This window comes from Nerophis ophidion, linkage group LG25 (assembly GCF_033978795.1).
Source record: "Nerophis ophidion isolate RoL-2023_Sa linkage group LG25, RoL_Noph_v1.0, whole genome shotgun sequence".
Lineage (NCBI taxonomy): Eukaryota > Metazoa > Chordata > Actinopteri > Syngnathiformes > Syngnathidae > Nerophis > Nerophis ophidion.
The window spans coordinates 20,473,199-20,487,930 of NC_084635.1; the positions used below are offsets into that span (position 1 = coordinate 20,473,199).

The 14,732-nt window shown below is 37.7% G+C and overlaps 1 protein-coding gene across 1 annotated transcript in view; it reads right to left on the reverse strand.

The window, feature by feature from the left end:
• tmem276b (transmembrane protein 276b) overlaps positions 1–14,732 on the reverse strand; it is a 34,452-nt gene that overhangs the window by 8,772 nt on the left and 10,948 nt on the right. The window contains exon 2 of the mRNA XM_061887663.1: positions 6,475–6,588. Within this exon, the coding sequence (XP_061743647.1) occupies positions 6,475–6,588 (114 nt within the window). The remainder of the gene's footprint in view (positions 1–6,474; positions 6,589–14,732) is intronic.

Genomic DNA, 14,732 nt, shown 5'->3' on the forward strand with positions numbered 1-14,732 from the left:
TTCCGACTCAGCTCCTTCTTCACCACAACGGATCGATACAACGTCCGCATTACTGAAGACGCCGCACCAATCCGCCTGTCGATCTCACAATCCACTCTTCCCTCACTCGTGAACAAGACTCCTAGGTACTTGAACTCCTCCACTTGGGGCAGGATCTCCTCCCCAACCCGGAGATGGCACTCCACCCTTTTCCGGGCGAGAACCATGGACTCGGACTTGGAGGTGCTTATTCTCCTTCCAGTCCCTTCACACTCGGTTACGAACACATCCAGTGAGAGCTGAAGAACCAGGCCAGATGAAGCCATCAGGACCACATCATCTGCAAAAAGCAGAGACCTGATCCCGCAACCACCAAACCGGAACCCCTTGACTGCGCCTAGAAATTCGGTCCATAAAAGTTATGAACAGAATCTGTGCCAAAGGGCAGCCTTGGCGGAGTCCCAACCTCACAGGAAACTTTTTCGACTTACTGCCGGCAATGCATACCAAGCTCTGACACTGATCGTACAGGGAGCGAACCGCCCCAATCAGAGAGTATGGGGTATCGGACTGTCTCCTCTTTCAGGTCATGACAAATACAAGTGTTTATGACAAAAATGATATACTCAATTATTTTTTGTAAACATTAGTCCTACTGTGGCTGAGCAAAAATTAAATTGATAATACATTGGGGAAAAACGGTATTAATTAATGAATTAATTAATGTTGATATTGTTTTTCTTGATGAAGTGGACAAGATTTAAATATTGTGCAACGGTGTCCAAATAATGCCTGCAGCCATGTAGACATGAACATAAAGACCATCATGGATTTAGTTATTAAACCATTTACATCTGTAATTTGTCATTCATGAAAGGAACATTTCCAGATCGTATGAAAACTGTTAAAATACACCAAAGAAAGAAATACCGTACGCATGAGTACACCAATTATAGACCAATATCACTGTGTCCACATTTCCCAAAGATCTTAGAGAAATTGTTTGTTGTTAGGTTAAATAAATGTATCGATACAAATAATACAGTATTTCAGGCAACAGTCAATATGGGTTCCATTCTAATCACTCAACTGCAACAGCAATAATTGATTTGGCAGTGTAAGGACGTGGACTTTGGTGCAACTTGCTGCGTGGCTTTCGCAGCTTGCTGCAAGGGTTGTTTTCCTGGAATGCAAACGGACTAGACAGGACATGTCTTGAAGGTAAAAACATGATTTTAATTTCAACTCAAAAGCTACAAACAAAAGGTGCCCACAGTGGAGGCACAAAACTTAATGCAGGGAACAAAACTAACACAAATGCAGAACTGTGAACATGAAACAAAAACACTTACGGTGACGGGAACTATGGCATGGACCGAATGAACACAAGAGATCCAACATGGGCAGAGCAAGAGATATATGATTTCATTAGAGTAATGTCGCGAGGTTAACTACCTGGCAAGTACAGGCTTAAATAGTGACATGATTAACAACAGCTGCGTGAGTTCACACAAATGAGGGAGATGAAACTGATGAATTGTCATGGAAACTAAAACAAACCCGGGTGCGCAAAAACTGGAACTAATGGAGTCAAAAACAAACAAAACATGATCACGAGACATGACAGGCAGAAGGAATTTCAACTGCAGTAGGTTAAAAAAACAATATTCATAAGTATTATTGTAGATATTTAAAAATAATTTGATACGCTTGATAAAATAATTATTATTGGACACATTATATAAGAATGGAAAAAGAAGAGTGGGTTCTAACTTACTTGAAAGACAAAAAACAGTTATGTAGAAGTTAACAAAAGGAAATCTGCTGTATTGTACATAATATTAGTTGTAGAGAACCCTAACGATCAGTCCTTGGACCTATACTGTTTTGTATGTATGCCAATGATATTTCTCTGGTTTCTAAACTGTGAGTGTATTTTATTTGCAGATGACATATCTTTCTTTTATTCAGGACACAATATTAAAGATGTGTTGAAGGTGGTTGAAAAATAATACATCAAAATTATAAGATGGTTTGATGTCAATAGGTTATCCATAAATACGAGTAAAACTAAGCTTATTATTTTTTGTAGTAGTAAGAAAGGTCTGGATACCTCATTATACAGTATGTCGAAGTAGTTGAGATTTAAAGAACAAAATACATTTAATTTTGTGTGATATGATTGATGAAAATGTGTCATGGAAATGACATACATTATTCAAAGGTCAAATATCTAAAACTATTGCTGTTTTACATAATATGAAGGAATTGCTAAATAAAACAAAATTGTATACTTTGTATAATTCACTGATTGTTCCATATCAAACATACTACGTTAAAGTGTGGGGTCGTTCCTGTAAAACATATTTAAATACTGTAGAATCTTATCTTCCTTTTAAAGACAAGAGTTGTAAGACTCATTAGTGGAAATGCATACACAGAACCCACTAAGCCAATATTCAAACAGTCAAACTAATTGAAATTTGATGTACTGGTAAAGTACACTTTTGTGAAAATATTGTACAAAGCACATATATAAAACAACAAAACAAACAACATTCAAAGTGGATTTGATAAAAGAGAAAGTAACTAAAATCTAAAAGGAACTAAGATTTTTTTTTAATCTAGTCTTCAAACAGTGACAATGGAAGGAAGCATTTAAATCAAAGGTGTGAACAAAGTTTGAAAGTGGAATAAAACAATGTAAATCAAATACATTAGGTATTTGATTTATTTAGTATTTAGGATGTAGTGTGTCTCCCATAACAACGTGACCTCAGACTATGTTAAGGTGACGTGTGGAGTTCCCCAGGGTTCGGTCCTTGGCCCTGCAGATTTCTAGGGGACATCATACGCAAATACGGTGTTAGCTTTCACTGTTATGCTGATGACACCCAACTTTACAAGCCACTAAAGCTGACCAACACGCCGGATTGTAGTCAGCTGGAGGCGTGTCTTAATGAAATTAAACAATGGATGTCCGCTAACTTTTTGCAACTCAATGCCAAAAAAACGGAAATGCTGATTATTGGTCCTGCTAGACACCGACCTCTATTTAATCATACAATCGTTTGAGTCACACATTAAAAGCATTACTAAAACAGCCTTCTTTCATCGCCGTAATATCGCAAAAATTCGCTCCATTTTGTCCCCTAATGACGCTGAGATCATTATCCATGCGTTTGTTTTTCGTCTCGTCTCGATTACTGTAATGTATTATTTTCGGGTGTCCCCATGTCTAGCATTAAACGATTACAGTTGGTACAAAATGCGGCTGCTAAACTTTTGACAATAACAAAAATGTTTGTTCATATTACGCCTATACTGGCTTTCTGTGCACTTAAGATGTGACTTTAAGGTTTTACTACTTACGTATAAAATACTACAAGGTCTAGCTCCAGCCTATCTTGCCGATTGTATTGTACCATATGTACCGGCAAGAAATCTGCATTCAAAGGACTCCGGCTTATTAGTGATCCCAGAGCCCAAAAAAAGTTTGTTCGGGCTCCAGTACTCTGGAATGCCCAGTTCGAGATGCTACCTCAGTAGAAGCATTTAAGTCTCATCTTAAAACTCATTTGTATACTCTAGCCTTTAAGACCCCCTTTTAGACCAGTTGATCTGCCGTTTCTTTTCTTTTTCTCTTCTGTCCCCCCCTCCCTTGTGGAGGGGTCGGTCTGGTGGCCATGGATGAAATACTGGCTGTCCAGAGTCGGGACCCAGGTTGGACCGCTCGTCCAATAAAAATAAAAAAAACAACAAAAGCTGTTATTTGGCATATTTACCAATTGTTTTAGTACTGTATGCTGTGAGTAAACCAATTTTTAAAATGTGTAAACAAAATTCGAAATGTGTGCATTATAGAACAAACTGGTTATTATAGAACAAGGCTTCTGTTAATGTATCACTAAAATTGTAAGGATACCTGATTTATTATTCATTATTATTATTGATGATATGATTACAAGTCATTACATATTCCTTAACAGACCTTTAAACGTAATGATATTGGAAAAAAATCAGGGCTGCACAGTGGTGTAGTGTTTATCGCCTCTGCTTTAGGACCTCATGCGATCCGGGTTCGAATTTCTCTGCTGTCTGTTCTTTTTGCAGTTATTGAGTAATGACGTACTGAGTAATGGCATATTTATATATTGAAGGTGTCTGTGAATAGTCTCATTCATCCATGTCATGTTACTCTCTGGAAATTGAATTAATCTGAACTGGACTGCTTAGGTTGTCTTAGAAGACGTTTCACCTCTTATCCTCGCAGGCTTAATCCGTTCATGCTCAAAAACTAAAATTGGTAGCTCTAGTTCGGGGGGATGGTGCAGGATCCAAAGTGGCAGAGGTTTCGTATCTTAACGACGCAACCACTTATAGTACATGCACATCTTCAGTTTGCTATTTAGCGCATGTTTGTTCCAAATACTTTGGACGCTGCACCATCCCCTCAGACTGGAGCTGTCTTTTGCAGTCTTTGAGTATGAACTGATGAAGCCTGCTAGTGTAAGAGGTGAAACGCTTTCTAAGAAAACCTCAACAATCCCCTCAGACTAGAGCTGTCATTTGCACTCTTTGAGTATAACCTGATGCAGCCTACTAGCGAAACAGGCAAAACGTTTTCTAAGACAAACTGAACTGTCTAGTTGCGAATGACTCAATGCCCTAAGAATTATATATTCCGCATCAACACAAACACACAATTGGATCTGATTTTCAAGTTTGTGTGTTCTTTTCCGTGATTTGGCACGTTTTTTTAGGTACTCCTGCTTCTCATTGATATAATGTTAGTGAAAATGTCTCATGAGTCCTGCGAATGATGAGCGACCAGCCCCTTTGTCTTTAGTCAGCTGGGATAGGCTTCAGCTCACTCATTACCCGAATGAGGACAAGTGGTTTAGAAAATGGAGGATGAAAGCAAAAATAACGCAACTACAGTTTAAGGAGAGATTTCAAGCTGCATGCTCCTTCCCAATAGTCCATCAGTCACTTTCAGTTTTAGTACCTTTTTAGAAACTGCTGGCATTCCAATAGACAAACCACATTGGTTTCAACAGAATTTACGAGTAAACTTCAGGCATATTGCAAACAAAGACCTAACATTACGAATCAAATGATTTGTCATTTGTCAAATGTGGGTCACTCATCACTTCAATGAAAGTCCATCCATCCATCCATTATCTACCGCTTATTCCCATTTGGGTAGCGGAGGGCGCTGGCGCCTATCTCAGCTACAATCGGGCGGAAGGCGGGGTACACCCTGGACAAGTCGCCACCTCATCGCAGGGCCAACACAGATAGACAGACAACATTCACACTCACATTCAAACACTAGGGCCAATTTAGTGTTGCCAATCAACCTATCCCCACGTGCATGTCTTTGGAAGTGGGAGGAAGCCGGAGTACCCGGAGGGAACCCACGCATTCACGGGGAGAACATGAAAACTCCACACAGGAAGATCCCGAGCCTGGATTTGAACCCAGGACTGCAGGAACTTCGTATTGTGAGGCAGACGCACTAACCCCTCTTCCACCGTGAAGCCCCTCAATGAAAGTCATCAATGATAAATTAATGTACATGATGGCACATGTAAAAGAAGCATTAAAGAAGTATATCTTTCTTCGGTTTGTGTTTAAATTCCCCAACCTATCCATCTGTTCATCAATTTTTAATGCTTATCTTGTACGATGTCACTGGGAACTGTTTTTCGGATAAAAGGTAGACTGAACTGTACTGGTAACCAATCGATCACAGTATAGAGACAGACTGTTACGTCTGTGAGGCATAGTGCTGCCAAAATTTGTCCCCTCGTGGATGCGTCGAAATTGTACACAGCAAAGGTATGATTAACTGATGTATTTAACAAATGAGCTATGAACAAAAAATACTTGAGCTAAGCATAAAGGCAAACAAAAGTGCTAGCATCGAAGGCTAGGAAGGCAAACAGCAAAACTAAACTTGGCCTGAAGGCACAAACAGGAAAAACAAACACAATTAGCATGAGAGCTAAGAATAAACAGAAACGTAGCACGAGGGCTAGCGAGTAGAAATGTGTAGAGTCAATCATGAATAGTTGCGTGAAAGCAAACTGAATAGCAGACGTACCGTTGCATGAAAACAAATTTGGATCCCAGAATGATTAACAAAAAGAGGCAGGCTTATATAAGGGCGGTGATAACTAATAACAGGTGTGCGGGACCCGAGAGTAGCAGGTGTAACTAATGAGAAACCATGGTGACAAACTAAACAGGAAATAAACAGTCAAATGACGGAGAGATACAAAAATAGAACAATAAACAATAATATTTGGAGATCCGAAAAGCAGATCTCAACACAGACAACCATTCGCAAATCAACCACCGGTCACATCATCAGCGACCGAAGTAGAAAACAAACAAAATCATTAACTTTTGATGGGGAAAAAACACCTCTATTAATCAACAGACAACTCAACAACTCCATGGTATGAGAAGAAACATGTTGTTACTTACGAAGTGCATGCCACTCATCCTGTCGTATGGTCTTCGTGATGTTTACGGATAAGTTTCGTGGAAGGATGGACGAAGTGTAGTGATACTTTACTGGGGTACATCTTTGAATGATCCCTGGTGAAAGAAAGTACAAATATCCACATGATCATGGGAACATGACTGAGTCCTGAATTCAGGACGATAAAAAGTGCAGAAATGAAGTACAGCTCTGTAGGATTGTACATTAATCTCTAAATTGGTTGAAAAGTGTTGAACTGTCTAAGGAGATAATAACTGAGGGGTTTATAGTTGGTCTTTTAGCTCCCAAAATGATTGTCAGCAGTTTTTTGTAAAAGCTAAGCTCTACTGCCAGACTTTGCTTTGCTTCTTTCTGGGAGTTGTCTTAGTAATATCAACAACTTAGGTTGTCAGCTTTTTTACTTAATTAAGCTTTTCAAGGCTGCCACTGAAAACACGGAATGTGTTTGTTTCTTTTAACTTCAAGTGTGTTTTTGAGCCATTACTGTAAGAGACACACAACATTATTACACGGTAAGAGCCCAAGGAATATGAACTCTTCTTTATGAACAGTAACAATACAGAGTGTCGTTTACAATACTCAGTTTATGACTTTTTCATTTCATACCACCAATTCCATGTTTTGCAATAATGTTTTGATTACCCTACACCAGTTATATCCTTATGATTTGTAGCTACAATCGAACATCTTTTTGGTTAGTACGCCGTTTGTGTACTAACTTTGTGACTGTCAAGCCTCTCAGGTCAATTAGGATATGTCAACAATTGTGTTTGGTACTCTGGTCCTGAATCAAGAGCTAAAAAAAATGTAGCTTAGCGTTCATATTGGTATTTTCAGCATTTTATCATCAAATTTGCTAGTGTTGTTAATTAGATTAACTGTGTGGTATGTATTGTTATGTACGTGTTTTCAAACAAAATAAAGTAGTTATTGCACGATAACTAATCAAAAGCAAAAACTAAGTTTTGTCATGATCCATGGTCCGGATCATGTTTTTGTATTTTCTGCTAGTTTTGGACTCCATTAGTTCCTGTTTTTGTGCACCCTTGTTTCTTTAAGTTTCCATGACGGCTCCATTAGTTCCTCTTTGCACTTCCTTGTTTGTTTTGTCACCTTTGGTTACTCATTGTGTTCACCTGTCTCTGATTAGTGCTCGCCCGCTTGCCTGCTAATCAGGCAGAATTTAAGCTCGTCTTTGCCAGTCAATCACCCTGGCGTCATTGTTCGTTTCATGCTCTGTTCTTGCCACAGTAAGTCTTATTTGTTTCATGCAATGCCAAGTAAGTTTTTTTTTTTTTTTATTCATGCTGTAGTTAGCTACTTTTGTTTCATGTCCATAGTTCAGTCTAAGTGTTAGTTTTGTAGTTTTGTTTTCTGTGTCAAGTTGTGCTTTCGCCTTGTGCCCATTTTTGTTTTCACTTTTTTTGAGATTTAAAGATTAAATCATGTTTTTAACTGCACGCCATGTCCCGACTAGTCCGACAAGTTGGCTTCAGGGCCGTACTTAGGTTTTGACCAATATCAAGGTCAAAAATTGGCTGTCCAAGTGAGGCTTTGAAAGACTGAAGGAAAGGCTGAAATCATTGGTATCCCAGCACCATATGAATGATAAAAGCTTTCATTGAGGTAGAACTATCATATGTTATATTATCCAACATCTTTGCGAATCAGCATGATTTTGTAAGAGTCCATTTTTTTAATTGTATGCTGAAATTTAGCTTACTAAACCATTTTAACAGCATTAATACATAAGTTTAAAAACAATACCAAATTTTCTACCACGATCGGAATTCGAAAACAAAGACCTTCTTCTCTGCAAAGGAAGTACTAATGACATGCACCTACCGTAAGTGAGGGCAGAACATTTGTCTTCATATTCTAATCAGTGACAGTGCATGACATATCCAGGAATATGTTTGGGCTAAAATTGTATACGAAGCGCCTTGTCAGTCATTAATTTAAATTTTAATGCGCTTTTTCATGCAAACGATCGTGAAGACCTACGCAGAGCGCGTGTTCGCATTTATGGCGGGGCAATATTCGGCTGACATGACAACATTATTATACCGACAGCGTTTCCCATCAATTTCATTCATTTCAAACCAACATTATTTACATCAGTATGATTTATTGTTAATGTTACGTTGACAACATATTTCGGATCGGATAATGTTTAAAGTAAAATTAGACTTCATTGCTTTACATTGTTGAAGCTGTAGCGGGCTCTGCATGACCAAAGATTGGATATGGAGAGAGGATGATGTACCATATGACGTTGTACTGTGCACACGGTTTGCTGCAAAAAGTAGATTTGTAGTCAGTTATATCATCTTCCTTTTTTCACTTAAAAGAAACATGACCTCGGTTACCTATATGGTAATTACGGCCGTGTATGGCTGCTATTTAAATAATTTGGGTTTTGCACTCAAAGCCTTCCCGTATCCAGACACTTACTCTCTGAGTTGGTAAAGAACAACAAAAACAACCCCAAAAAAGGTTGTGTTCTAATCATGGCAGACTTGGTGATGGACAACAAATATAATTAATTTTGGACAAATGAGGATTCGCAACCTTATCTTTTTGAAGTAGAATAAATGGATGATAGAAGCCAGCAGAAAGAAGAGGGTGATAAGTTGGGGGCAGACTGGGGAGTGAGGGCGGCGTGAAACGAAGCTGCAAATGTCGAATTTGGAGCCGAGCTATTTAGACATAAATGGCGTGCTTACCCCAAATAAACCAGACAAAACGTCCCTAGCCAACAGGACCAAACGCTCAACTGTTCAGAGTGAGTCACATTTAAATATTGATCATGATACACGCAGCACATCAAGTGTGTTATTACAACTACAGTACATATGCTCTCTGGCAAGCTGTGTACAAACACAAAATGAAATGTGGGATAATACTTTACAGATACTGTTATATGATTTTTCATGTTTTTCAGTCAGTAAAGATTGATGTTCTATCAAAGTGTGTTGTGCATTACAAACTCAAACGTGTTTCGTGCTGACGTTAAAGCTATCTTATAACTTTACAAAGTAAGCTTTTACGGCTAATGCCGATGTGTTACTACGCTAGAAAAAGAGTTCCTTCGTATACAAAAACAATGTCGCCACAGCGTGGTTATTACGCAGGTAACGGAATGTAAAGTAAGTAATGGTGACAGTTTTTTAATGAATTTTTTAAATGATTTTGAGGTAGAATTGATTGCTCCCAGTAACTACATTGCAAGCCACCTAAAACCAGACGATTCTACATGATATAATTAAAAAAAAATCTTCTGTCGTTTTATCTCTAATAATGATTGTGAACGATTGGCAAAATCCCCCAAAAAGGGCAGTTCCCCTTTAATGCAACTAAACATAGCACACCACCATGGCAAAATCAAAGCGCCACACCTTAAAACTAAGTTGTTGTTTTTTAGCGTGAAAACAAACTTAAGTAATCTAATGTATTGTAGCCTCCAGAAGAAGTCAAAAGTCTGCTGCTATTTCTAACTTGTATTGCCAATTTTATGCTAATAAAAGACCTAATTGTAACACATGTTACCCTTCCATCGTTTTTTGAATAAATCGCGATTCCTATTTGGAACGATTCTTAATCGATTAAAAAAAAAATGTAATTGTTGCTTTTTTTTAAAAAAGGATCTACAAAATGTAAATGTATAAAGAGAACAGTGGTGGCTTTTAAGGGGAAAAAGTGCCATTGGAGCAGAAGAGTGAAGCAGATGGATTATATTTATATAGCGCTGTTATTTTCCAAAGACTCAAAGTGCTTTATATAGTGAAGCCCATTATCTAAATCTTTAAACTTACATTTAAACCAGTGTAGGTGGCACTAGCAGCAGGTGGGAAAAGTGTCTTGCCGAAGGACGCAATGGCAGTGACTTGGACGACGGAAGCCAGAATCGAACCTGGAACCCTCCAGTTACTGGCACGGCCGCTCTACTAACCAAGCCACAGCGCTCTGGTTGTAATGTCATGCTTGCTGCAGTTCGCTGTGTGTAGCTGACATCCAGGGACAGATGTAGGGTCTCTAAACATGAGGTAGTACTCTAAAAACACCAAAAAAAGATTCTACAATTTTCGCTAGTCATTTTCACTTATTGTGCAATATGCTGCAACAATTGATATAAACGATTTAATAAAAAACATATATGTTAATACTAATTAAAGAGGTGGGGGAAATAATTGATTTCTAGATGCGTCGCAATTAGTACATGGACAATAATACAATATTCTAGTAAACGACAATAATCGATAATCGATGTATTTATTGTAAATAAAGTAATACAGACAGTTCTAAAATTCGGCTGACTGCAATAAGCTACCTCACCGAGATATCCAACCAACTCCTTTATCATAGGGCACTTATGTTCCAGTTTTACTCACATTTCCATGAATTAAAAAAATGTGATGTGAATTTCTTTTTACAAGTGCACTGTTTTTAAAAGTTGCAAGTGATTAACGCTTATCTAGTAAAAACTGCATCAATATACCTAAATTAAAGATGCATCAATAAAACATTTTTATTTGAATCTTAGCTCTGAATCATAATAAAAATCAAATCGTGAGGTGCCCAAAGATTCCCAACTCTAACAAAATTAATAGTACAGATTTGTTCTTAAATGTATGTATTAGGGCTGTGAAACGAAAATATTTAATCGCGATTAATCTCATTGTTAATAGTGATTAATGTGATATATATCATTTTTCATCATGAATAAGTGTACCCTAGACAAATAATTTTGAAGTTTTAACACCATGAACGGACAAATAATTTGCTTTAAATAAATATGTTTTAAACATTATGCTTTTTTTAAACAGACAATAAAGAAAAAACTGCCTACTGTGCGTTGGTGTCTTGTCAGATTTTGTATTTTGTGGAAATACAGTATTTCTATTCCCGCTCTAGGAACACTTGCATTCAGAGGAGGAGCTACCATGTTTAGATAACAGTTTCACACATAAATAACACAAAATATTGATTGTTATGATCATGCTTTCATTGTCAAAGATGTTTTTGTAATATCTATCCATCCAATTTTTACCGCTTGTCCCTTTTGCGGTTCATGGGGGGGATGGAGCCTATCCCAGCTGCAGTCTGTGATATTTGTACCTGCATTAATGTTTCTGATAGTTTTAATGGTTTTCATATTTCTGCAAGGCAATGTTTCAACCTTCTTTATTAATTAATAAAACGTAACATTCAGCCTGCTAATTATACTGTAAATGAGGACTCAACCAGAACATGTTATAAAAGAATTTACACAATATTTCAGCTAGTCAGATTTATTTATTTTTAATTTTATTTATTTTCTTTAAGTATTAAACTACAAATCGAAGTGAAGCAAATACTTTACATTGACATTACAGAGTACAGTACTAGGAACCGAGCTGATTATAAGTGAAGTGAAGTATATTTATATAGCGCTTTTCTTTAGGGACTCAAAGTGCTTTACATAGTGAAAACCCAATATCTAAGTTACATTTAAACCAGTGTGGGTGTCACTGGGAGCAGGTGGGTAAAGTATCTTGCCCAAGGACACAACGGCAGTGACTAGGATGGCGGAAGCGGGAATCGAACCTGCAACCCTCAAGTTGCTGGCACGGCCGCTCTACCGACCGAGCTATGCCACCCCATAATAACTGTTGATAGTTAAAATGCAAAGCTAACGTATTCTTATACAGTAGGCTTTTTACTTGTAGCAGATGTAGAGGATGATAATTGTCAACAAATATTATCGACATGTCTTCCCCCGTGTTCTTAGCTGCAGCTGAGTCGCTAAATGTGCCAAATGCAAGAGTTGCAGCCGTACATCTATAACTAGGCTCCACTCTTCAGCCATGAGAAAAATCATGTTGTTTTAAGAGGTGCTTCCTCAGATTGGAAGTATTCCCGCCAAAAGCAGCGAGCGTAATCTGCATCGACATCGCATTTGATGCCACATTTTACAGCGTTCTCTATTTGGCATGGTTGGGTTTTTTTCACAAAACATTGATTGGTTGCAAGATTACCAAGAGCATGTCTGCTTCGAAATCGGCTGTTTTCCTCACAACTGCAAGCAAGTGCTCACTACTCGCCAAAAAAAAAAAGTACGGGATCCGGTGCCCAACCCTCGAGACAAAGCATCAGAGGTGGGTGGAGTAGCCAGAAATTGTACTTAAGTAAGAGAAGTGTTACTTTAGAGATGTATTACTCAAGTAAAAGTAAGGAGTAGTCACCCAAATATTTACTTGAGTAAAAGTATGTTGTGAAAAAACTACTCTAGTACTGAGTAACTGATGAGTAAGATGTTCGTTTAATGATGACGGCAACAAATAATGCACAAAAACATAAATATAGCAATGAACAAATTCAGAACCAGGACTATCTCTTAAGCAATTAAAACAATAATATATATTAAATAATATATATTTGGTTTTACACTGTATTGAAAAAAATTTGAAAATTAATTTTACCTTTTCAACCTAAGTTTGTCTAAGTTTTATATTCATAAATGTAAGTTTCTCAATACCCGACCTGTTTTTTGTGCCTTTAAAAAAGATTTACAACTCCACATTAAAACACTCTCTACCTCTAACAACCAAAATGCTGTGAAAACAATGATGCTGTGTTCCAAATTTAAGTTATTTACTGAGATTGAGTGAGCCTACGGCTTTGCACTATGTTTACTTTTTTTTTTTTGCATTCTATTTTAGTTACTTTGAATTTACAACCCCCTGGCGATGTTTTGTACGGTCTTTATACTGTTTTGTACTGTTTTTGTACATACTTTTATTATTATTTTCAACTGTTTGTAAATGTTGAAATTTATAAATAAAGGTTTATAAAAAAAAGTGCAGTTAATCATGTGACCGCCTGGCTCTGTTTGATTGGTAAAACTGAGTCAAACGTCACCAGTGACTGCATTTGATTGGTGAAACGCAGGCATGTGATAGATCCTACTTTGAAGGTATGTCTGACAAACCAAAACAAACAAAATGTGCATTAACAGATCGATAAAAATCAGTAGCGAGTAGCGAGCTGAATGTAGAAGTAAAAGTAAAAGTATGTTGCATTAAAACTACTCTTAGAAGTAGAATTTATCCCAAAAGTTACTCAAGTAGATGTAACGGAGTAAATGTACCGCGTTACTACCCACCTCTGCAAAGCATGATCGTAATGCAAGACATTTTCATTTTGTAAATGCAGTTCAAACCGGATGTATAGCGTAGCACTTTTATTTTGAATACTGAGAAAACTAATGTTTAGATTTATATGTAGACTGGAGGGGTCAGAGAATGATCTTATTATACAGATAACCAATCATAGGTGTAGTTCTGTTAGGTACCAATCGTATGCAAACACTGGTATCTGTGCCTTTTATAGAATGAATAGACATATTTTTTAAGTATATATATTTGGGCTGGACAAAATATTGATATACACGAGATATCGCGGGTTTGTCTCTGTGCGATATAGAAAATGACTATATCGTGATATTCGAGTATACGTTCTAACGCAGTTGCTTTTGACTGCGGGCATTACACTACAGGCTCTCCTCGCTCTTTCCTGTCTCTTTCTCACGGACAAGCGCACATTCTTACATACGTCACATACTGTCACGTCATACGTTTACGCCCTCGCGGAGCAGAGAGGTAGCAGCATGGGTAACGTTAGCTGTGATGCTAGCGGAGCCGTGCGAGTGGTAATACGAGAGAGAGAAGGTGCGAATGAAGGAAAAATTAATTCCCAAGTAAAACAGCAGGGGGTCCATCGTCTGGCGGTGGTTTGGCTTCAAGTGGGAATATGTCGAACAGACAACCGTAATTTATCAAGTGTGGGGCAAAAGCGTTGCTACCAAAAGTAGCAATACTGCTAATATGTAGCATCATTTGAAAAGTCACCCGCTAGAGAATGAAGAGTGATTACTCCGCATGTCAACATCTCCGTTCGGTGCCACACCCACAATATGCCGAGGCAACCATTTCCACTTCAACACCGTATGAAAAAAATACTCAACAACAGAATTTAATAACGTCCGTAGTAACCTTCCACATAGCGAAAGACGAACACTATTTGATTTCCTATTATGCAGCTCATTTTTATTTGACACTTAAAATGTTTCTGACAATCTTGCACTTTCTATTTTAAAATGAGCATATATTAATGCAGTATGAACAAGAATGTTTTAATGTAGACACATAGAATCATCATACTGCTGTGATTATATGTATCAAGTGTTCATTCAAGGCCA